At 44.3% G+C, this 26,050-nt stretch overlaps 1 protein-coding gene across 2 annotated transcripts; it reads right to left on the bottom strand.

Moving 5' to 3' along the window:
- Window positions 1-644: 644 nt before the first annotated feature.
- Window positions 645-24,687, bottom strand: RNF128 (ring finger protein 128). Of its 2 annotated transcripts, none has more exons than XM_079318541.1 (7): window positions 24,180-24,687; window positions 12,288-12,535; window positions 7,855-7,926; window positions 7,191-7,273; window positions 4,559-4,659; window positions 3,570-3,737; window positions 645-2,271 (listed from the first exon to the last, which is right to left on the bottom strand). In XM_079318541.1, the coding sequence occupies exons 1-7, from the start codon at window positions 24,595-24,597 to the stop codon at window positions 2,135-2,137; spliced, it is 1,227 nt and encodes a 408-aa protein (XP_079174667.1). In that variant the 5' UTR covers window positions 24,598-24,687; the 3' UTR covers window positions 645-2,134. The 2 variants fall into 2 exon arrangements, with proteins under 2 accessions (XP_079174667.1, XP_079174666.1); XM_079318540.1 differs by having other exon boundaries at window positions 3,570-3,747; window positions 4,563-4,659; window positions 24,180-24,684.
- Window positions 24,688-26,050: the final 1,363 nt, after the last annotated feature.

The raw sequence follows: 26,050 nt of genomic DNA, 5'->3' as shown, positions 1-26,050 counted from the left end.
GATCTGAATCCCTTCCCTTTTTTTTTTTTTTTCCTTGAACATCAAATTTTGCTCCTATTGAAAACAAAAATGGCAGATGATTTCATGAGACTGTATGCTCATAAGATTCTTGCAGCTTACACACCACAATAAATTCATACCAGCACTGTGAAATGAAATGATGAGGGCCTGCATATTTACTGCTTGGCTGTTCCTTTAACTGCTCTGCACTTCAGAGGTAAAATAAAAAGGCAATCACAGCAAACAACAGCTTCAGAGTGGAGTCTGAATACAGCTAGCTTTGCAACTGGAGCTCAGAACCAACTGATATTTTCTAGACAAGACTTGGAACTGCATTAAACAGAAAAACAAGACTTAACTGCTCCCAAATCAGCCAGAAGAGCAACAAGCTTTTACTGTATATCATAGTAGAGTACAGAACAAAGGACAAGTTACCGTTTTTAAAATGTTTTTTCCTCAAAGAAAGCATAGACTTTAAGGAAGGGATGCTGAACAACCTGACAAAGGAAAAGTGAGGCACAGCCAGGCTGAAGTGCACATGCTGGACTGCCTTGAGCTGAACATGCCTACAAGCACAATTCAGCAGCTCACTGAACACATCCTAAGGGCTTGGATTTTAACATGGAGTACAGCTAGGTACTTGATACTAGGTTTCAGCATCTCAACACAATTTCAATCCATGTAACAGTAGCATCCTGCACAGAACTAGCACTCCTTATTCCAATTACTATGAGCAAACACTGCTTCTTTTTGCCCTCCCAAAAGAAGGATGTGTTTCAAGTCTGTGGGACAGGGCAAATTCAGCATCTGCTTCCATGAGACCTGGTAATATTTTGTGTCGGTCAGGATCATCAAAAATAGAGTTGTATTTACATTTTCATTTTCATATTCAAATTTAATATAAATGATGAAATATTTACAATAATTTCATTTGTACTATAGCTAAGAAAACGCATTGCTTTTCCCCCCCCAGATTCTTAAGTTATTTATTAGAGCCTCTAGGACAAAACCCTACTGAACAATAGAAATTAGTCAAAGATGCAGAGGTAAAAAATAAAGTGCATTTATAAGATGTCCTTAGCTACCTTCACTGGACAAGGCCAGGTCACTTACTATTGAGGCAGCCAGTGTTCCTACTTGACCCCATCTCAACTCCACACAGAGGACAGACAGCTTCTCCAACCCTCTGTTACAGTCACAGGACGTCAGCTCTCCCTGCAGCTTGTGCACTTGAGCAAGAAAATGACATCAACAGTCCAGCATTTTTCAGAGGCTGGATCATTTCTGAACAAAACACAGCAGATCCTTTTGTAAGAATTTATCTTTTACATCTTCGGCTGAGTCTTTCCTGAAGTCAGTTCCAGACTCCCACAAAGCCAGGACTCTGGCATATTGCTGATGCTAGAGATGATTATAGCTCCTCAAATCACTGGAGGATCTTTCAGTCTAACAGACTAATGTTAACAAGGTTTGAAAAGCTCCTGCAGTTGTTCCCTTTACAGTAAGTTAGATTTGGCCTGTCAGCTTGCAGCTCTTCTTCCCCTTTAGGAATGTGTGGTTGGCAAGTTGGAGTTCAGAGGTAGAGAATCACTAGAGAGCCAAAGACACTGTGGACAAAAATCCAGTTTGACAAGCATTAGCTTGCACTTTTTCCGATCAAATTAGAGCACTGAAACATTAAATACCATGTTGCTTTAAACAAAACTGTCTCATAACTATTAGAACAGATCAAAATAAATTTGTTTACAATGAAAATCCATTTGAATGAAAATAAAAAACAATCAAAAATTCCAACTCAAAACCATTCCCAGTGGAGACAGCTATGACATAAAAAAATCTCACTTAAACAATTCAAACACAGTAGAGAAGCTTTGCTGAAGATGGAATTTTTGTTTAGTTAAAATCTGCTGGTTTTCTTTGTATTTAAGACAGCTTTATCCAGAGAATGTTAAGACTCCTGTGGGAAATACAGTTTTAAGAAAGGCAAACCATACAATTATGATTCAGACAAGTCTATTCATCTAAACATTGCCAATGCAGTATTTTCTGCAACAGTCTTGCAACTTTTGGTTTATGTGGAATGGCAGTGGGCAGCTCCTTGCAGAAGACTTGCACCATGTGGCCTGGTATGTTCTTAGAACGTGACTTCACAAACAATCTTGCCTTCACAAACTTGTGTTTCATCTCCCTCAAAACCTGGGTTGTCACCTTGTGAAAGGACAGTCACAGTGGAGGGTTGGGATTCTTCACTTACAGGATGCATGTTGTCATCTGTCCAGAAGAAAACCAAGTCAAGGCAAGTCAGAAAGCACCACATCCAAGCATTACCATCTTAAAGCAAACCACACAAACTTGACTTGCACAAGCTCAACTGCACTTTTCCTGCAGAGATTTAAATCCAAGGCCATGCCCCTACTACCTCTCTCCTTCTGCCCCTTGTTAGTTTGGGAGCCCAGTCTTGCCACTGCCTGTCTTTTCTGGAGATGTCTGCTCAGCTTAGTAGTACTGAGCAAGCTGAAGTTGTGTGCTTAAGCTAAAAGGCTAAAAAATCCAACTAAGAGGTTTTTAGCAGGTCTTGTATCTTTATGCTGCTGAAGGCAGGTATCAAGAGCAACTCCTAGAGACCAGGTTCAGGATAAAGTGGGGGGTGGGCCTGTGCTGATTTTGAAGAAGGCCTTCCCTACAGACTAACCTTGTCTGGCTGATGTCCCTGTGTGTCCTTCCCACTCCAAGTGAGAATACACGAGAATGACCCATGTATTATAAGGACCCAGCAGGCCTTGAGTTACTTAGAGAGATGCAATTTCAACTTCTGATGTTTAGCTCATGGGAAGTGCTCTCTTCTCTACTGGGGTACTTCAACAGGGCACTCCCAAACACACACCACTTGCTCTAGCAACATGTCCTGCAAGAGACAGGCAGCAAATCCCAAATTTTCCTATCAGCTAAGCTTCCCATGGGAAATAGAGCATCCCCTTCCAAAGGCCATGCCACAATTCAGAGATAGTTACTTTCATTTGTTTATCTGCAATCTTTTCATTTTTAAAGCCAATAGCAACACTGAATACATGTTGGCAAAGCTGAGCACTAAAAAGACATTTTCAATTTGTTTGCTCTTGCTCAAAGAGACAACATATTTGGAAATTAATACTCTCTAAATTGTTCAAGGATGACTCAGCCCCGACAAATCTGAAATACACTTAAGTATCTGTGTTGGGGGTTGGGTTTTGTTCTCTTACTGTCCCAGTCTAAAGAATTTTTCCCATTATCAAACGTAATCTCCAAAGAGATAAGGGACATGTTTGGAAAAGTCTCTTTGCTCTTGAACTATGCCTCTAAGTTTGAACTATTCTTTCACAGACTTTGGCTTTTAATTCAAATTAAGGTTGTGTTTCATTTGAAAACAAAGACTAAGTGTCAGAGCTAAAGGCTAAAACAAAAGGTAAGATAACCCTGAAAAATAAAGTATTTAAGCCCTGTGAGATGCTGTGAAGGCAACTCCCCCTAATTCACAGCCTAAGCAGCCAAGCACAAATGATCTAGCAAGGCAGATGAAAGAGTCGACATACTTTCTGATGGTATGTGTGCCTCCTGAGCAGATTCATCTGGTCCCTGCACAGAATCATATCCAGATGATGCTGTTTCACTAAGATTGTCCTCTTCATTAACTATAGTGACAGTAGATAGAGGTCTTTGGCCACTGGATCCTGGGGCTTGCACAGACTCAGACTGTGGTTCTACATCCATCTTTGTGGGAAAAAAAAATAAAAATAAAAGGTTAAATTACAACTTGGCAGGAGGGTGCATCTTTCTGGGAGAACAATGCCTGTAAGGACTGTGTCTGGAGCACTTTTATGCAGAGGGAAAAACATGAAATGGAATAAAAGTTCTGCTGTTAACCTCCAGTATCAGAGGTGAAAAACAGTTACTGCCTAATTGAGTGGAAAGTTCAGACAGCTTCTGCACTGCTTGCTGAGTATCAGGCAAACAGTTTTCCTTCCACTCAGATCTGCCTCCCCCAGGCAAACTGACTTAGTTTTAGCTGATCCAGGCAGCATCAGGCACTGGCAACAGCATCTTCCTCCAGCACTTGCAACAATGAGCAATTACAGAACACATTGGAAACTCTTGATGCATCCTAGGAAATCATGCAGTTCCAGAAACATCATACATGCTAACACATTCACTTTTCAAGGGCTCCAAGTACTGAGCAACTGAAGAGAAGCTGGTTTCAGGGGCAGTATGAGTTGTCAAAGTCTGACTGAAGATTCCTTAGCTGTAAGCACAAGAGTTAAGAACAATTCTTCTGTTAGGCATGAGTCAGCTTTGGATGACATTCTGTTCAAGCCTTTAGGCAATACTAACTCATACCAGGTCAGCTGCAGGCTTCCCTAAAAGGGACATCACAATTATTCCTATAGCATCTGGCCACAGACTTGGCAACACCTGTGCTTATCACCTGCACTCTAGAGACATCATGAAAAAAGCTCAAGATGTGGTCACAACACCAGTGTAACACTGTGACTGGCAGCTGCCACCGTGCCAACAGCCTCAACACTTACCTCAACACCCAACACTTTGAGGATGTCACATTTGCACAGAGGACATGTCCCATGCTCCAGAAGCCAGGGGTCAATACAGGTCTTATGGAAGACATGGCTGGAGGAAGAAGGTAGCCAACAGGTTAGGTTTCATACCAGGAAGATTGCCCATGTGCCAGCTATGAAGGAGCCTTTTGTAATAACAAGAATTTATTCCTTCTATAATAAATGACCTTATTTTGCCACAAGTTTCAGCTGAAAGTTATGGATAATTGATCTTCCAACCTGTAGGTGGTTTGTGCTTATTAGTATCCCAATACAACTTGCTAGAATTCAGCATTATCATTTTTGCTACACCTAAACAGTCTAAAACTGTTTTTCCAAAACTGTGTACAATACATTCCCAGCTGATATTTAAATGATACAACTATTGAATCTCAGCCTTAGCTTTAAGATTAACTTCTATCATGCAGATGACTAAATAGCATTTGTTTCTGTTGCAATTACATGGGCAAATAATCTCAAAGAGTTATGTCATCAAGCTAAACTGTATTCCCACCCATTTATAGTGCCTGTGCAATCACTGTGTATTCCAAGTGGTTATTTGGATGGCCATACACTCAAGAGAGTAGATATAGCTCAGCCATCAAATGCAAATTGATGCAAATGTGTGCTTCTATTAAGACCCTCAATTCCACAATGGGTTTAAATGAGGCCACAGATTTAGGTGATGACTTGAAATCCTGTAATCTGCCTCTTCCCTCAGCCTGAATAGATACAGCAAGGCAAACAAGCACTGCTCAGTATTAATCAGCCCTATTATGAGGTAAATGGAAAGATCACCACATCCAGTGTTCAGCAGCCCACCCTCCAGCAGGATCCAAGGATTCTCCAAATCAGCTCACATAACTGGTACTTCCTTCCAGCTGCACCAACAGCATGTTTAGAATAAAACTTGAAACTTTCTTGACGCCTGACTATTTTAAATCTTTGAACTTAATACTGGACTTGTGAACCTTTCCAACTATAAATACCTTCAGTTTGACTCCCTGGACAAGCATGCCCTCAGAAAATACCCACACCCCAGGGACTCAGATATCACCAATGTGATTCACAGAAACATTCCTTTGATTGATTCTTTCATAGATCCAGTTAAATTCTTTCGAAAAGTAGGAGCTTAGTGTTGAGTCAGCCACCATAATCAAGCATGTTCTTGCAGTAAATACCAGTTTATAACTCATGTGAGGGAGAATTTAATATGGTTGATACTGGCAGATATCACCACTAATGAAGATTATCAAGTCCATGTAGTCTAGTCATTTGAAGCTAGCGTGCCTCTGACAGCTACATTTGGGCAACAGAGAAAAAAATGCATCACAAACATAAAAGCAGACTCAGAAAATGCAGCAAACTCACATATAAGGAACAAAATCAAAAGATGTTACTCCACTCTTACCCAAATAAGTCATACTTTGTTTGCAGCTTCATACCAAGATTATCAGGGTTTATAGGCAAATAATGAGAAATCAGGTCTCCTATCAGGCAAAGTGTCTGGAGCCTGTCTACAAGTTTCTAATGGCACTTAGTCCACTAACAAAACTATCCATGAGTATAAACATGACAAGACAACTGGATAATCAATAACATACATGTCTGAATAGCTATTCAGTTTGGGGTTTTTTTTAAAGAATTAGGCATTAGATCAAGGGAGTTGGTTGATAACATCTTAGCTGACTAACTTTGTCTTACCAAAACAGCTTAGAGGCCCGAATGCTTGGGAGCAGAGAAAGCCTTTGCAAAACTATAACCTGATGCACAGGTAACTCCAGCTGAGATTTGCCAGTGTTTGACAGCACTGCTCAGCATACAGCAGCAGATACCCATTTTTCTATTCTTTAGAACTTCATTCTCCTACATCAAAATATTTTCAAGGCTTTTAAGAATGCTCCCTAAGGGTTATGACACCTTTTCCTTTGCACAATTTGGGCAGTTTATGTGGCAAATCTCTGATTTTAGAAGCTTGGCCAGAGCAGTCCCAGTCAGCAGGCACAGGAGGAAACCCCACAGAATAAGTTTCCTTAAGCCCTGTGGCAGCTTCATTGCACACCTTAGAAGCAATCACACTGGGCTTCCACAGCAGCACAGCAGTGAGATACAACAGGAGAGGATTCTAGGAAAATCAACTGCCATGGCTGTATTTTAGTCTCTGTTTCAGAGGATGCATACAAGAATATACATGCTTTCTTTTAAACTAAAATAGTCAGCATGGTTTAACAAATTTAGCAGAAACTCAAGCTTCTTAGTAAACAGTAATTTAAGGGACAAGAAGTGGGCAACATTTTGCCAATTACCTGCAAGTTAGTGGTAACATTCTTATACACCAGTAAAGGAAGAAATCCTTAAAAAGTCCTGGCGTTCGGCTGAGGGACACTGTGGTCTGCCAAGTTAAATGTGTCAATCTACTCACAGGGAAAGTGATGAACACAGGCCATTGGGGCACACTACAAATGTGTATTTACACAGTTTCTGATGTTCAAAATAATGTTTTGATAGATATTCAAGAATTCTCACTGTACAACAACCTGATGAAAGTTTGTTAACAAACATGGCAGAATTTTGGATAAAGAGCCAGTTTGGAAGACAACTTACTTGCAAGTCAGAACACGCATTACATCATTTGGCTTGTACTGCTCAAAGCACACAACACAGGAATCTCCATCTGGACCAATTTCCTAAAACAGTGAAATAAATTTACAGCCTTAACACATTTTGAAAGCTTCCTCTGAACTCCAGTCAGATTTACTGCAGATGAAGGGGGCTAGCTACAGTTAGCCACGATGCTCCCAAATATAATCTTATATAAACACACTTTGTGGATTACTGACAGTCAAGCTGACACTTCAAGACAAGCATTGAAAGTTTAAACCAATGGTTTAGAATTCCACATGAAACTGTTACTGGATTACTGGAGGCACTAGTGTAGAGCTTTAGAAACTGCTACTCCAGTTTTAGTTACAAGAACAGCCAGGGAAACTGATTAGATATTAGTTTATGTTTAAGCATCCATGCCAGCCAATTAGGTCCTCTCACATCAGCAAGACTATGAGCAGCAGCTAACAAAATAAACTGATTTATATTAATGTAAGTCTTGAGGTCTGGAAAAGCATCTGGTCTGAAAGAGGTACTGTCACTGCAACCAAAAGTTACCAGCTCTGAGAGACTTCTGCACCTCCTGCTCCAGCAGCAGGGAGCTCCCCAGGCTCCATGCAAAGGCTGTGCTGGAATGCAGGGCAGGTCACAGGGTCAGTCTTACCTTATCCCCTTCCTTCAGGGTGCGCAGCTGCATCTGTTCAATGGCCTTCTTAGCCCGGGCCCTCAGCTGCCGCTGTGACACAAAGCAGGCCTGGTCAGAGACAGCCATTTCTCTACTCACTTACTCATACTTACCCAGGTACCTACTGCAGGCAAGCCACAGTTTTAAAACCCAGATGTTATCAAAACAAGCCAAGTAAGCATGACCATACTATTTGGAGACAACATGAAACAGTTTTGGGACATACTGATATAACAGACTGATGCAGTTACTGACTAGATGACACACCAAGACAGTACTTACATCTGCTTTGGCTGTACCTAATCTTTTCACAAAGCACAGAAATTATAAGGGTTTTTCAGTTTAAGATGCAAGATAATCTAATCACATTAGATCCAGCCAAAACAAACACAAGCTTTCAAACTAAATTGGTACAGAAGACGGAACACTGAGTTCAACAATTGCTTTATGTTATAGTCATTTTAGGACACCTTCCCGACACAAACATTCTGATGAAAGGTGAGAGGGATTCTTTACCAATCAGCCCACTTCACACCAATACACCCTGAACTATTCCTCTGCTTCCGCTGCTTTACAGCTTGCCTGGCAAGTGTTGCAGCCCAGCTGTCAGTGCAGTGCCTGGAATTAGGCCAGAAACCAAGCTCAGTTTAAAGGTGCCTTGGGTTCCAGTGTAGGTCACAGGTTGGTGCTGTTCCACTGACTCAAAGAATGGGACTATCTTCTCCCTATCCGATGCACTTCAGGTAATTCTGGTAGTGCCATCCCCAGCACAACACTTAGCTGAGGGACAGACCAGACTCAAGTTCTGCAGCTAACCAAAGAGCCTCTTGCCAATTCCATTGCTCTGTGCAGAAGCTTTGCACTGTTGGCTTTCTAGCATTCCATCTCCTTAGGCATTTTAGCTCAGTTACATGTAACTCTTCCAAGTGCAGTACTGGTGGCACAATTGCAGAAGGACAAGAGAGAGGAGGGCTGTTGCTGACACCAAATAATCTTGCAAGGACTGGCCATTCAAGTTTGCTTAAGATTCCTTGGGCCGAAGCACTTAAAAGCAAACAAGTTGATTCATACATCCCCCTGGGACCCTGTGAAATAGTCCTGGCACAAAATAAGCTATTTTTGTATTAGCACTGTTTTTATGCCCTAAGGTAAGAGCGTCCATGTGCATGCTTTAAGAGTTTAATAACTGACACCTACTAACAACTACCAAGGAAGAGACATATACCATCCAAAGATGAGGGATATAGATGTGCAGATTTGTTTAGAAAGAAGAACTACTGAGGTTTTTTTGGAAGTTTGTGAAGTTCTGCTGAACACATCAATATATGTTTTTCAGTGTCACTTATGTTAAACTTGGAAATGTCCTTATCAAGGTTTGAGACTGAAGCCACAGAGCAGCAGCCACATACTGCTGTTTACTGAGGCCCCCAAAAGTCTGAGCAGCAAACATGGTAACATAACAGAGCAGAAATGCAGCAATATAAGTACCTCTCGTACATGGCCAGAACTTATTAACTGAAAACTAAACTTTCTAGGAATGTACTCTCTCATACAGTATCTAATCTACACATCTAATGTCAGGCCAAACATATTAGACAGGACCCAACTGGCTGCACTGTTAATAATTTACTTGAAACAATATTTTAAATTTTGCATGGGCACCAGTTTAATTGCTCCTCATTAAACGCATCAATGCCAAAGTCACCTTTAACATTGATTTTGGCAAGTACAGCAGAACACCCCTCCAGGGGGTGGAGAAAGGTTGCAGAAGAAGCTTTATATTGAATAGTCTACCAGGACATCCAAGCTTGGAATGTCAAAGTATTTTCTGAAGCCAAGTTTTTCAAGGAAATGTGAAACGTGAATTATGTTAGAACTATAAAAGCACCAACATTGAAAAAGCTAGAAAAAAATAGCTAAGTTAAGGAAATAGAATCAAAATATTACAAAACAGGTCAGGTCTCAGCTTCCATCCAGGCTCTGGAATGTTGAAATAGCGAGGTACCTAAATGGAAAAATTAGGTGTGGATTTACTCAGTCCTAAGTCTTCCTTGTTCAAAGCTGACAGTTTTGCCTCCAGACCTTTCTGAATAATGGTGCCTTCTTGGTACCCTGTATGGCAGTACAAACCAGACAGCTCTGAGCAGGCTGGGAACTCCTGCTTTTCTCCTGTAAGCTAAGGAAGTTCTTTCCCACAGGTAGCCACAGGTAGCTTCTGCCATTTAAGCAGTTTTGAATTGTTGAAAGTTGAGCAATTTGCCTCCTCCAAAGCCACTTATTAGGTCAATTCTCAGCAACATCTAATCTTTATGAAATCAAAGGAAGTAAAGACTTGAGCTGAAATTAGAAACTAGGGCACAGATAACATCATGGGTCATTTTGCTCTATTAAGAAAGGTTACTATATTGAGAACTGAATTTGTCAGTACTCTACTGACTAGAAAGGTAGAAAGCCACCTACCATGCTTGTCTCAACTTTCCATCTTCTTGCTCACTGACCTAGCAATTCAGGAAGAGACTGCAGAGGTGGAGACTTGAATTTCAAGCCCAGAAGATGCATTCAAGAAGGAACTAGCAGTGTAGCTTGCTCATGAGGAAAAAACTGCTCTGGTTTAACTGTTAGGTTAGGACAGATGTGCTACTAAACTTCTCTTTTTGCTTGGACCGGAAGCTGACATGACTGGCTTTTCTCAATAGCCACTCAAGTTCAGGCAATCTGGGTTTTCAAAGGGCTGAACTGTGACAGAAAAGCCACCAAGACATACCATACAAGCCAGGAAGTTGTTTGACTAATATTCAGTACTTCATGGAGCCAAAGCACCTAAAACTCTCAAACTTTGGATCTTTGAAAATCTACTCCACAGCTAACGGGGCACATGGTAGCATCACCTTTTACTAGTTCACCTGAATTTACAAGCATTTTCTTGTTGTTCTTTACTTACCTAATCACTGTGAGGTCAGTCTGAGATGCCAGGGTATAATAAAAATTGGAAACAATTCTGGGTTGTCTTTGACTTTCACTTTGACAAAATAGTGTATTTTTACGCCCTGATAGCAGAGAAGCTTTCTTCTATTCTTATACTCTACAAAGCACTTCTTGGTGTGGAGACCCAGAAAGGTGTTCCCAACTAGGGAATGCAACTCCTGTTCTGTTCCCTGGGTCAACCCTGTGCCCTCTCCTGTCAGTCAGCCTTTCAGTCACTCCCACCCTGTTCCCCTGTTGGCCTTTTCACCCTAACCCCACCCTTGAACACCCCCTGTCCCTTGGCAATTGGTCCCTAAGGATTTCCTCACCTGCTCATCCCATGTACTTAAACCTGGACCCCCACAAGCCCTTTCACATTTGTTCCCTGAACCCTGAACAATGCACACATGGCTGAAATAAACATCTCTGTAAAGCTCCTGCAAAGGCCTTTCCTGCTCCTTTACTCGCCATCACCCCAAGAAACAATTAAATGCAACATCTTGGGGCTTCTTGATTTCAGTTCTGCTGAAATCATGTGGAACTGGCATATCATTTATCATTGTTATTTCTTCAATCTGCAGTAAGCTCCTTGTGTACATGGAACCCAAGACTGCTAGCCAAGCAGACTGGATTTTCCCAGTATCATCTATCACTGAGGCATTAATAACATCTGCAGTTTCTTGAAAGCCTGATAGCCCACAATGATCTGTTGCACTCTTAAGTACCTTCAAAAGAGGAAACATTTCAATTTGATTTAATGAATAGTGAGTAGGGTTTTCCTGCCCAGATTTATTTAGCATTGTCAAACAGAGCTGTGAGACTAAGGTAGATGGCAGGGATTCAGCAGCAGGAGACTGCATCTCTGCCCACAAATAACAGCAGGAGAACAGCATCAGGTTACAAAGACAACTCCACATTTCATCCAGAAGTGGCAGTGCTACATCTCACAGGTAGAAGAAAACTTCCAATACTTCCAACCCTGAGTCTGTCACTGTAATTCTCAGAAAGCTTTCAGTCAGAAAGCAGCTTTCAACAAGCAGCAGCCTCCCAATGTGCAGCTATAGTCATGCCCCATTTTGCAGACAAACTTCCAGTCGTGTCTCCTGTTACAGCAAGGACATAAGCAGTGCTATGTGGGAACAATGAGGGTCAGCTTAAAGCAGTTTAAGGGGGCTCTCAGAGCCCCCACTACATGAGCATTACAGCTACACTGTAGTTCAGAGAATATTTGTAATATACACAATTAGCTTAGCAAAATCAACTTTTCTCCATGTAGTTTACTTTTGGCTGTTCTTTAGGGAAGTTTTAAGCTGTGCGAAGATGTATCTCTTAGCATTTTAAAGATCAAACAAACAAATTCAGTAATTTTGGTACTTAACTAAAACTTACAGATCAAGATCCACACCATGGAGGGATGGGGGGTATAAAAAACCAAGAGTACAACTCACCTGCTCCCTGGACTGGGCCCGTGCGAGAATGAGTCTCCGAGCAGAGTAAGAGACATAGCAGCCCACAGTTGCTGCTGCCACAATGAAAAATGATACAGAAATGAAGAGGATGGTGAAGATATTCATGGAAAGACTGTGCTTTTTGCCCACTTCAATCACCATAGTGACTTTCATGCCCTTCTGAATCCGGCTCAGGATTTCCATGCCTTTCACATTGCCAATCATAATTGCAACAATCTTTTCAGCACCTGGAAAGAAGAGGAATCCATGCTCAGTTCCCAAGTGTTGTATCAGAGGCATTGTCTTCGATGTCCTACTTCAAGTGCTAAAGAAATGGCAGTGGGAAGTTTTTAAATAATATTTACAGATTCAATATGAACTGATGGAACAAGTGAAAACACTATGTGTTTTCCAGCTGAAAGTATGTCTCATTACCTATGAGCAGTGAGCAGAACAAGTGAACCATCATCTCCACAGCATTCCTCACTCCTATATAGGACACAGACTGTCCTATTTTAGACACAACACTTTGGTGATTTACATTTTAACATGCCTTTGAACTACATGAAGTTAAAAATAAATCGGAGAGTAAGATCACTGGAGATTGTGATATCTGTACAGGGACTGCTTTCTGTAGTGGATCCAACTCCCTCCCTGCTCCACTGCTAGTTCTTAGCATCTCTCTTTCTAAATTTGACAATATTTTTGAGTACTTCCCCAGACACTGAGCAAAGACATAGATCACCCTTCACTTCTGTATTTTCAGCAGCAATAGAGAAATGATTGAGGAAAATTGCATCGTGAATTCTGTTTTTTTGAGTTTCTAGTGCAGATTCAGAAGGAAGTAAATATGAAGAGAGGTGTGTTCCACTTTTAAACAGTTGGGGCAAGATGCCAAATGCCATCCTGATTTTAACAACAGGTTTTATTGGCTTAGTTGAACACCACAAGTCAAAGGAACCAAGGTGTTTATGGTAGGAAGAAATTTCAAGCAACTCCAGTCATCAAGCACAGACCAGAGCAAACTGGTTTCCTTTCAGTGACATGCAAGGGCTTGAGGACACATGATACCATTTGTAGAAATGTTAGAATGTCCCAATATTACAGAGAAGCTCTTAAGAGGGGGGGAAAAAGGTGAGAAAGGTTGATAAATAAATTATCACTGCTCTCTCTAAACTCAATTTGATCACCTGCACAACATTCATAATAGACATTGCATGGGGGAAGAATAAACACAGTTACAAAGTGCTATTTTTAGCTAACCTCCCAGCCAAACACTCTTTAATGGGAAGACCAACTGTTTTTCCCTCTGCTGAGTTACTCAAGTTGTTTCCCTCTGCTGAAAGTTATTCAACTTTCAGCTACCACAAAAACCCTCTAATTGGTGTTAAACCACAAAGGCTGTCATTGGACAAAGTGGTTATTAGTTTTCCACCTTGTTCACATTATGCTTGTGATCCAACACAGCAAGCAACTTTCCTCAGTGGGACAAAAGTCATATTTTATACAGAAAGCTCCTTGTAAAGACAATGACATCACACAGAGCTGAGGAAAAAAAAAAAAAGTCTCCCAGACTGCAACTACTCTTAAGGATGAACTAGGGCTTATATATAATATATATAATATGATGGAGCCAGGTGTTAGCGAGCAAAGAAGTCAGAAACAGACTTGCTTTCATAAGCATGGAAAGAAGTGTGGAAAAACAGGCTGCAACAGTGTCCTGGTTTAGGACAAATTAGGGAAAACACCTCCAGAAGGAGGCCCCCAAAAACAAACCCCCATGACTCCTCCTCCCACCACCAGGTTCGGGAAGAATTTCCTCAGAGGAAAAGTGGAAAAAACCAGTTTATTTAGCAAACACACAAAAACAAAACAAAACAAAAAAAACCAAAACATTCCCCAACACAAGAAAAAACAGCCACAGATGACAAAAGAAACTCTTTCACCAGTCTGAGAGAATGAACAAACTCAGAAAGTGTCTGGCACTGGGGAGGGCTGAACACTTGTCACTAAATGCAGACTCGGGGGCTCCGCGATGTCCCCAGGTCCCGGCCCAGAACAGGCTCGGATGGTGTTCCTAGCTAAACTAACTGATAAGGAAAAAAAGTGAAGCAAAGCAGCAGCAGCAGCAGCAGCAGCAGCAGCAGCAGCAGCAGCAGCAGCTAAGCCCAGACGATGGGGGACAAAACAAACCTTCACCTTCAGAGTCAATTCTGAAAGCACCGAACATAACTCCAGCCATGAACAGCACACACGACTGGGGATACAAAGCATCGTAATGTCAACCCAGGACAAACAGTGAGGAAATAAAAAGCCTGCCAATAAAAAGCAAAAAACTTTGCTCTGCTGATTTCCCTATATTTCTGCATGTCTCACAGTAAATCAATCTTGTCATTATGCAACAGCACTGGACACAGCATAGTGACTCCCACTAATGAAATGTCACCATCAGCCTGCAAAACCATTCCAGCTACTAAGCCATCCACTGTGAACAAGTTTGACCCTTAAAGAAATAAACATATTCCAGATAAGTTTCAGACTGCATAGTTCACAGGATGTCATCAGATGACAGCTTTAATCCTCACTGACACCTCCCAACCCCAGAGATTGCTGTTGCAATTTCAGCTTTGCTTTAGATGAACAAATGCAAGTGGCTAGCTGATGGCTTTGACACTGGCACAACAAGGGCAGAAGCGAGTGGTCATTTCCATCAGCAGGTTTGCAACAATTTCTGTGCTTCTATAACAAAGCAAGAGGATCACCCCCACTCAATACTTCGTGAGTTGCTACCTGGGTCACATTATCACAGGTACTGAAACATGGTGGTACTGAAACCAGCAGCCTTGAGAGAGGCTCCTGAGAGGCCTTGGCCATCATGTGGGAAGCAAGATACTGGATGGGACATCTGCAGAGGTATCTCAAGAACAGCAGCTGCTCTCAACTGCCAGCTGTTTCCCCACCCAGGCTCCAGCAAAGCAGAGGGAAGTCAGTTAGTTGTGCACTCTCAGAAACCCAAGTCCTTTGCCCAACTATCGGCTTTTGTGGTTCAGTTGAAGCTTCTGAAACAGTTTTTAAGGGACACTAGAAGGTGAAATTAATCTGCTGCCTGTTTAGCTGATAATGGGCTCATTGCTAAACAGAAGCAAGACCTGTTCAGTTAAACATTTGCCAGCCTCTTGCCTTTCACATTTGTGAAACTGGAGAGGGAAAGTTATTCAACTCTTTAGGAAAACACAAGCTGCCTCTTCAGGCACTCCCAAATTGTAAGGCAGCAGCTGGTCAAAATCTGAAGGAAATTGAAGCACATGGGCTGATGAAGCACACAAACCAGCAAACAAAGCAGAGAAGAGCTGGGGCACAGCAAATTGGGCCCACATGGAGAGTGCACGACTGGGATCGAAGTTTCACCTTCCTGGATCAGTCTAACTTAGATGTAGAGTGGAGCTGCATCTATTTATAGCACTAATCAACTCCTAGACAAAACTCTGCCCCCCTGCAAAGGTTTCACTTGTTCTGCCAGTACACTTCTAAACATGAATTACAGCTTTGACAATTCAGCAGAGAAATGAGATGTGCAAGGGAGGCACAGAGCAGAGAGCATTACCTTTGCACAGTACACATCTGCGTTTACACATTCATTTACAGTGATTATTATAATCCAGTGCTACATTTTTGTGTGCTACCAAGAAATCTATCCTGAACCAAGCAAACTGTAGGGCCTGGAGAACACTTGCCCCACAATATTTAAAATGCAAAGGTACCTTTAAAACACTCCCTTTCAGCAATAAAATCACAATCTATAAATGCATTAAAACACATCAAGGCAAGGACCAGATCTCAAGGTCAGACAAATCCACTGACCAAAACCATCTCAAGAACTAAAACTCCCTCACTCAAAAGTAATTTCTCATTCAGGCACTGGGACCATTTTGCCTTGTTTAAACCAAACAAATTCAGCTTCAATTAAGTCCTGAAAGACCCCTTCATTTTGGTTTAAAGGCCTCAGTGTAACTTTGGGCAAATTCCATAGATCTTTCTTTTCTTGGACAGCGAGAGCCAAACCTCTCTAGTGTCTCTATCACCATTTGCTAAGAAGAGGATGTCAAACTGATGGACCCTTTTTGTCTTTGGGAAAGCTACAACACAGTAGCTTGGGACTAAGCTACAACACAGTTTAGTGAAAATACGTGAGGAAGGCAATAGTTTTGCGTGCATTTTTAAGAAAGAAGAAAAAAACATGCTAAGTAGGCAAGTTGTTTCAGAACAAGGAAAAAGCTAGCATGCCACACACAGCCTCCAACATTTTGGATCCCATCATTTTTTTCCCCTCAGCTATCTCAAAGTCTGAACTTTTGCCTCATCTTTAATCAGACTAAAACTACGTACCCACAGTTTTACCAGTATCCCTTTACTCTGCCCAGAGAGCACCTTGTGCAACCAGTGCCTCTGCTATGGTACAGCCATGCTGCTTCTCCCTGGGACCAGCACAGCTCACCCCAGCGTGCCCAGCACTCCACTTGGACAATACCCCCACCCCATCCTTGCTCCTGGTGGGATCATAAATCCATTTCAAGCCCCAGCTGGCCCCCACATAAGCCACCTGTTCAGAAAAAGCAGAATAGAAGAAATTACTTTTGATTTTGAATGTTTCATATACTAAAAAAAACCCCCACAAACAAAAAACAAAGAGGCAAAAAAACCAAACCAAAACAAAAAAAAACCAACCAAACAAAAAAACCCCAAATAAAACACAACAAAAAAACAAACCATGAAAGAAAAGGAAGTGCAAAGTTTGGAGTCTGAATTCTCAAAGAATGGAGAGGTTCTCTTTAACCATAGCACCACAACAAAAATGCTATTCTTTCAGGAAATGAAATACAACTCTAGCCTTGGTGCCCGGATCATTGTTTTTATCTACAAGATATGGTGGTTGCAGCACAGATCATAATAGTTGTGGCTTATGCCTTAGTCAAAGGAGCTAAAGGTATTCCCCTGGCCCTCCTCCAACACCATCATCAGCAAAAAAGGCTTTGGAGATCAAGCTGTCTCCTGTTCTTTAACACAAAGACACTGTCAGTTTACACTCCAACCATTTTTTACCAGTTTAGCACACCTGGCAGCTCAGGCATGTAAGAGGAGTATCTGACAGCCTATCTTTCATGTTTAGGGAAAAAAAATACATCTATAACATCACTTACCTCACTATACTTGAATACTAAGGAACAGGATTTCTGGTGGTTATCAAACAGGCTGGTACAAGCTCACTGTTATCAGTTACAGTAGGAGGAAAAAACGAAGTGTACACAGACTGAGCTGGTATTACCTGCTTACGTAACTTGCCTCAGATGACAGGCCAGCAATGCACATAAAAGCCATTAAGTCTCAGCAGCACACCCTACTCTAGGGACACAAAGGCTCTCCTTGGCTCAGACACTGTGAAACCAGACCCTGCAGGCAAGCTCTGCTCTTACAGTGTGGATAAAAAACTAAAGCATTGCTTGCTGTCATCCACATGCACAAGGCAAAATCTCATCAGGAATGTGCCCATCCCCACAATCATCCTGCATCCCAGAGACTGTCAGAAGAAACGCCTTTATTGCTTTGCAATCAGCTCTCCCCTTTGCAAGAGGGGAGGGTGATTGAACTCATAGTTCAGAAGCAGTGTAAGCCTGTATAAGCTCACATTAGTAGGCTTGTTCCTTCTTCCCCTGCTTTGCATGTTCTCCACCACAAACATTACCTGGCACCAAGATTCAGGTTATTTGGCAGTTATTTAAAGCTACAGCCCCGTATGATCTAAACTGTTTGACTGAACTGCCTTTTTCCTCACACTGTTACCTAAGCTTAATGAAATCTACTTTCAGTTTGCTTTACCTGATATATGGCACTATGTCTGATCTCTTCCTCTTAAACACAAAAGCCTTTCAGCATACAGGGGCAAGCATCCACACAAAATCATTGAGTGACTGAGGTGGGAGAGTATCTCTAGAGAACATCTATTTTAATCCAGCTGCTAAAACAGGTTCACCTAGAGGTGCAAAGGATCACATCCAGACAAGTTTTGAATATCTCCAGTGAGGGAGATTCCACAACCCATCTGGGCAGTCTATTCCACTGTTAAGTCACCCTCACCCTAAAGAAGGTTTTCCTCCTATTCAGATGGAACTTTCTCTGGTTTTGTTTATGCCCACTGTCCCTTGTTCTGTGCTGGACACCACTGAAAAGAATCTGGTCCCATCCTCGTGCCACCCACCCTTAACACATTTCTGTGCACTGATGAGGTCCCCTCTCAGTCTTCTCACTTGCAGCCTAAATAGGCCCAGCTGCCTCAACCTTTGGTTATATGACACATGTTCCATCCCCCATTATCTTCACAGGCCTTCTCTGGACTCACTGCAGATGTTCCATGTCTGTCTTGAGCCAAGGAGCCCAGAACTGCATACAGAACTCCAGATGAGGCCTCACCAGGGCAAAGCAGAGGGGCAGGACCATCTCCCTGATCTCTTCCTAATGCATCCCAAGATCCCACTGGCCTTCTTGGCCACAAGAACACACTGCTGGTCATGGACAGGAGTCCACCAGGATGTGTGGGGTCCACAGAACTGCTTTCCAACAGATCAGCTGCAGCCTGTACAGCTGGCCAGGGTTATTCCTCCCAGGTACAGATGCTTGCTGAATTTCATTAGGTTCCTCTCTGTCCAGCTCTCCACCCAATCCAGGCCTCCCTGAATGGCACCACAGCTTTCAGATGCATCAGCTACTCCTTCCCAGTCTGTATAATCAGCACAGGACACCACTATCCCTTTACACACATCAGGGATGAATAAGGTGAACAAGAAAGCAAGACATAAAGAAGGAAGATTTCCACACTAGGAAGTGTGGGGAAACTCTTTTACCAAACAGGCTAGGTGTATAAAGGGCCACATCAAGACCAAATGTATTTTTGCATCAGTCCCCAGGGAATACTGAAGGTGGAAACCAACCTGCACTCCATTTAGTTTAAATAGTGTTATTATTTGTCAAGTGAATCCAACAGTTACCAACCCTTTTTCCTTCCCTTCTACCTTCTGAACCTTGAAGTCATACATAAATGCTCTCACTCCCTAAATCTCAGAACATTTGTAACATGAAATCATCCTCTAAAACAGCAGCTAGCACAGTAATATTTTTCAAGGGCACAGGAATGAATGAGACAGCTCAAGTCACATGCTATTTGGTCAGTGGCACCTGCAAGGCTAAAGTACCACCTTTCAATCTAGCAAACAGCATCTAAAACCTCCTGGAGAAACAGGAAGCAAAATTCCTAAAGAAAATTCTTTGGTGAGTTTTCTCAACAGTTTTAAGCAGTTTTTATTTAGTAAATACTTTGCTCACCCTCTCTCAATGAGAATGAGCTCACCACTAATATCCCTTGCTCTCCACATGCTGATGGCAGCTAAGTGTTCACTGGGAACAAGTGAGTTTGAGAAAGCTAATGGTAAAATTATATAAATGGGCACAGTCTCAGCCAGAAAGCACCTGTCTATGAAAAGATGACAGGTCACACTGGACACAGTGGGAAACTGTGCTGAGCTGACTGCTGTGAGCTCACCAGCACATTCAAGGTGGAGGTAAATGAGCACTGTCACTGTTTTAGCAACATGATGTCCCTCACAATGAGCCTCTGTTACCACAGCTGTCACTTAGGATTTTAATTCATCCTTTCACACTTCAGTTGCCCAGTAAATCCAAAGTGCAAGGGCATTTCACAGACCTATTCTGGGCTATCTAAGGAATGATGCCTTCCCTACAGTTTTCCATGGCACAGGGGTACCTAAATTATACCACAAAGTGCAAGGGCAGGGATCAGAAGCTGTCAATAGCACTAGTTAGTCTCATCCAGTTTCACAGTGCCCCTCCTGCCTGCTCACAGACTCTTCTGCTGGGGGTAGCCCCATCACTGTCACACCATCCCCTGGGGGTGGAAAATCAGGGTCACCAGCCAGACCCACTTGCTCCAGTTCCTTATCTGAATGCCACTACAGCTCTGACATTAATTTACTCTAAACCAGGCAGCCAGAGCCAAACTGAGTTTGAGCACAAAAAGACAAAATTGCAGCTTACACACACCAAAAAGCTATTCTCACATTCAAAGAGCTACAAACTCCAGACACTACAGACTTCAGATACCATCCAGGTACAGCAGATGCATGCAAAGGCCTTCTTAGAAAGGAACAGTAGGAAAGGCTTAATGATCTGCAGAGGCTCATCTGGCCAAGGAACAAGAGAGGAAAGCATTATTATTTAGATCCTCCATCCTTACTCCTCTCCTCAGATGTCCTCAGCACAAGTCTTCACTCACTGCAAAGAGAGGTGCACTATTTGTCTGCACAATGCTTACAAAGTCTCAGCACAGCCTGTCTTGGGATTACAACTCTGACTCAATCTTTAAGTTTTACAGCTCACATCAGCCTTTTAATACCTTGGCAAAGTTTTAGCTTGTTTCTGAAGATCATATCTCACAAAAAACAGTGGAGCACTAGATGCTTCTGCCATACCCTGCATCTCTAAGCAAATGAAGGTAAGGTGTCACCTCAGTGAAATTCCTGCAGAATAAGTAGCAGTGCTACATATTTAACCTTTCCTTCCCCTTTCACCCACCAACTCAAGTTTACACTTGAACCAGATTTTGTTAGTCTAGACACTGCTAGAGCCAGAATCATTAAGCTGTATTTCTCCAGAATAAGACCTCTGCAGATCAGGTGATGCACTTCTCAAGTCTAGAGTTACACCACAAGAGAAAAACCAAAGAAAATTATCACAGTTGCTTTCTGACCAGCAAAGAATCCTTCTTCACCAGCTGCCAGGAAATACTGAACACCAAAGAACACTTCCCATGGGCACCACCATGCCCTCAAGCCAAAGCCACCCAACATCCTGGTTCTACCTTAAGGCAAGGTCCACCTTTAATACAAACCAACTCTTGCCCTGCACTTTTTCCCCACATGCTGCTGGTTTTCTCCTATCAAATGTCTTTTTCAGAAGGTCAATAAAGATTACAGAGAGGTGCAATTATGAGCACACAGAACTGTACTTTGAAACCCTGCTCAGCCTGACACAGAGTAGTACCATCTTAAAATGTGCACAGTTAAAACTCAAGTTTGCTAAGTGATACAGACAAAAAGTCTCTGAAAGCAGGACAAACACTGCTTCAAATACACATCCATTTAAGTTTCTAAACAAGAAAGTTGCTTCAAAAGCCAGGTTTGAATGTCCCAGGAAAAGGCATACTACACTTTAATATAAGTTTCTGTTAACAACTGTGTGTTTTGTTGCTACCAAAGGTCTTTGAAGAAAAGTGTATTGTGCCATACACTTTATCAGAGCACACCCATAGAGATCTTCCTTGCTGCCAGGCAGATGACAGCTCCATGCCCCACAGATGAGAGAAGAGCACTCAGTACTGCTGGCTTGATTCCCCTCACCCCAGCAAAGCCATCCCCTGCTACTTCCCACTGACTCAGCTTGGGATAAGTGTTTGGCCTTTTTTGGTTTCACTTGATGGCATACGGCCCCAGTCAGAGCAGAAATGAAGCCAAATAGGAAACCCAGACTGCAAAGTCACCACTAGCACAGCTACAGCCATTACAGACATGGTGGGAGTTGTAGCTGCACAAAGCCAATTCTTTACTGAGCACAGCCACCTTCCCTGCAGACTCCAGGAGAGCTAGAGCATGCAGTGTCACCAATGAGGCCAGAAGAGGGGAGCCATCCCAAAGCACAGTTCAGCAAAGTGCAGTATGACCAGATCTTACCTCCTAAGCTTGAGGGGTAGTGCTGTAGGCTGAGCTCATCAGCATTACACAGGGAATATCCTGCACCTGGCAAACCGAATGAGGCTGATGACTCGTAGCTTGCTCCATCTTGGCCGTGCCGTGTCCAAAGCCTGCAACGTTTGTCAAGTTTGACCAGACAGCACTGGCCCCCAGCAGGGGCAGAAGGCAGGAATGGCCCAAGCATGGTGTGGCACCAAAGCCCCATGAAGGAAGAGCATCACTGTGGGAAGAGCCAAGAACACGGACTTGCAGACAGATGCAGTGACAGAAAACTAACCACAGAGAAGAAGAAAAGGGAGGGTGGAACTGGAAAGAAAGTGAGGGACTAAAACAAGGACAAGCAATAAAAACAACAGCAGCAACAAGTTTAGCCCAAGCTTAGCTCAGTAATTGTGCTACGCCACAGCAACGAGCCGTCAGGCAGATGAAATAAGCAGTCTGACAGAAGCTGTCTTCTCCAAAGAGTCCCTGTCCTATTTGCCTACAGTTCAGCTGGGAAGTTTCAAAATGCCCTCGAGTATCCATCCCATCATGCAGGATACTCAGGACAGTTAGAACCACTCTGATGTCAATGCCTCAGGAAAGGAGGGAGCTCCTCTTGGAGCAAACCCTGCCAAGAGCCCATGGCTCATTTTGAGAGGCAGCTCCCAGCAAGGTTAAGATGCTGTAAGTCTCTCCCAGCAGCCAGGATGGAGGAGGGGCAGGAGCACATGTTCCTTCCCCTCAAGAACAGGTTCAGCAGCGACCTACCCGGGCTAGCAGTGCCAAGGCAGCTCCTCCAAGAGCTGCAGGATTAGACAGGCACACCGTGAATAGGGCTTAGGGCAAGGACACTGTCAGTTCAGCAGGAGGAACTTGCCCAGCAATAGCCAGATCTCAATAGCATTTGTCAGCTGATGATTTGATTACATAAGAAAACTTTGTTTCAGAAAGGCGAGAGACTATATGTCTTGAATTCTTAAAGCAGAGTACCAATAGTCCTACAGCTCTTGAGATTGCAAGCTCATCAAGACAACAAACCTTCAGAGGCAGCTACTGGTTTTTTGTGTTACTAGAATACTTGCCTCCAATGCTAACAGAAATTCTCTCCACCCCTTCTAAGAGAGCTGCTGCACACATTAAATATTTTTCAAACCACTCAGAGCTTTAACATGCAGGATTCATTTTCATCGTTCAGTTTCTCTCCAGATCATGGGATTTCCCAAAGCAGTGTCACTCCACAGAACTCCAACACACTCAGGAGGGTGTGTGTCTGTCTAATAGCTGGACAGAGCCACTACGGCCACACAAAGGGCACCTGCTTGGTCTGTCACCAGAAGGCATTTACACACCTTTCAACCTAGGTCTGTTTCTCAGATAACATTAGCCTAAAACACAGCCAAATCTCATTCTTCTTTTGAAAGACAGGCAGGTAAGGAAAAAATAGGAGACTTTCTACAGCAAGAGAAGAAGAGCTTCATCATCAGCCTGTGCAAACTGGAAAACAACCTTTAAAGACTTTCAGCTACTTGCATTAGAAGCGGCATTTTGCTGCTGAAAAGTTACCTACAGAAGAGTCGTACTTTGCTTATATCTGAGCTGGTTAGTGTGCAGGGCATAGGGAGAAACAGTGTCTCAGCATGAAAACTCAGCCCATTTTACAGCCCAAATCAACTCCACAGTCTTAACAGGCATTAAAAACTTCAGCAGCTAAAACCTCTGGCGACTACAAACTCAGGCCAGAAACCCAAACCAAGTGGAGACTGTCACCCCCGCACACCCACCGCCAGAGCCCGGACGAGCCCGGCCAGAGCGCTCGGCAAGTGCCCGCTCATCCTCTGCCCCAGCAGCAGCCGCAAATTTTGGACACAGTTACTCATTAATCAGAGAAAAAACAACATCGGCAGCGCCAGAAACAGCACTGGCCCGTCCGGGCAGAAACTCCTGTGGTGCGAGAGAGGCAGCAACATTCCCGGCTATTACCGAGGAGTTGCGCCGCGGATGCGCGGCCGGGCTGTGCCCTGCTCCCCCACCCTCCCTCCAGCGCACGGACCCCTTTCTTTTGCGAGCCGCCCCCTGCCCGCTCCCCGGCGCTCACCGTGGTGGGACATGGGCAGCACCTCGTTGCCGGTGCCGCGGTAGTTGTAGATGACGGCGGCGGCGGCGCCGCGCTCGGCGGCCAGGCGGATCTTGTCGGCGAAGGTGCAGCCGCCGCCGCGCTGGATGAGGGCGAGCCAGTCCGGGGACCCGCCGGCCGGGGGGGCCCCGCTGAAGTTGGTAAGCGCGCTACAGGCATTGAAGGCGTCGGGGCTGTCGGGCAGCACCAGCAGCCCCTCGGCCGACTGTAGCGGCGAGTCCAGCCCATACAGGCCGCTCTCGCCCGCCTCCCAACCGCTCTCCCATGACACGTTCAGCCAGGCAGTCCACGCCGCTGCCGCAGCTGCCCCGCGGGGACAGGGCGGCGGGACGGCACAAAGCAACGCGGCCAGCGCCAGCAGCGAGAATCCCGACAGCATCCCAGCACGGCCCAGCGCGGCCGCCCGACCGCCTAAAGCCGCCGCCGCGGCTGCCGGGGGAGGAGCGGAGCCGCCCCCGCCGCGACCCGCCCCCAGCCCTGCGCGCCGCGCACTGCGCCGCTGCCATTCTCAGCGCCGCTGCCATTCTCAGCGCCGCTGCCATTCTCAGCGCCGCTGCCATTCTGAGCGCCGCTCCCCATCTCAGCGCCGCTGCCCATCTCAGCGCCGCTCCCCATCAGCGCCGCTGCCCATCTCAGCGCCGCTGCCCATCTCAGCGCCGCTGCCCATCTCAGCGCCGCTCCCCATCTCAGCGCCGCTCCCCATCAGCGCCGCTGCCCATCTCAGCGCCGCTGCCCATCTCAGCGCAGCGCCCGCCACCGGGAGCGGACCCTACCGCTGCTGCCGCTGCCGCTGCTGCCCGGGGAGCGCGGCCCCGCCGGTGCCGCGGGGAGTGCCCATCCGGCCATCCCTCCTCGCTGTTTTCTCTCCGGGCGCAGTGCGCCACCAACCCACGTTTGTCCCGAGGGGATACGGAAGGTCATTATTTGATCTGTGGAACTCACAACAAAAAGTCCTGTTTCTCCAGTGCCCTGCAGTTACTTTTGGGGCAGCCGGTTCGCATGCACCAGTCCCTTGCTCCAGCACTTAGACACTTTTGCCAAGTTTGCTGGCAGTCTTTGCAACCACGAGGGTGACATTCTGTAGAACCCTGCCAGGGAATTTGAGGCCACAAAGGAAAATAACATGAGAAGAAACATTTTGAACTCCTCCGGGAGTTTTGACTGAGAGGCCTTGCCTTCTATCAGCTGCTCTTCAGGAATTGCCCCCAGCCCCAGGAGACTTTCAAACACATCTCAAACACCACATCACTATGCACAGGCTGGAGCTCTGGGTGAGAGCCCATCTCTGAGAAAGGAATATTCTTGGGCAGTGATTACATGGCCCAGGATCAGCAACTCCCTATGCAAGCACCAATAAAACTAGAGTAAGCATAGAGTTCAACCTTTTCTCATACAAGTCAGCACCACTCAGTTTTTACCCCAGGCTTTGGGCTGATTCTGAACCTGTGTGACTGATAACCAGTACCGCATCATCTGCCTGTGCCCATTTTTCTTTCTTTTCCTTGTGCTAAGAGGAAATACTCAGCACACTGAGTATTATATGGCCAAGCCCAGCTCAGGTTTGAATTCCACCTGGGAACGGGGGCTTCAGAACCAGCCCATTCCCCCACTAGCCACAGGCACCTCAAAACCAACCCCTCCACCACTATCCACCCCACCAGCACAGCAGCTACAGGCTTTGGCAGCTCAGTAGCACAGGGAGATTGGTTTTGCTACTGCAATATCAGCATGCAGAGCAAGTAATGAAGATCAGATGAAGAAATTTGATCGAGATCAATATTGCTTACTAAGTGAACACTTTTTTAAGGTCCTAACCTAAACAAACCTTCATT

The sequence above is a fragment of the Erithacus rubecula genome, assembly GCF_903797595.1.
Source record: "Erithacus rubecula genome assembly, chromosome: 15".
Taxonomy (NCBI): domain Eukaryota; kingdom Metazoa; phylum Chordata; class Aves; order Passeriformes; family Muscicapidae; genus Erithacus; species Erithacus rubecula.
The sequence above is the reverse complement of the archived record's forward strand: the minus strand, read 5'-3'. Positions and strand labels throughout refer to the sequence as shown.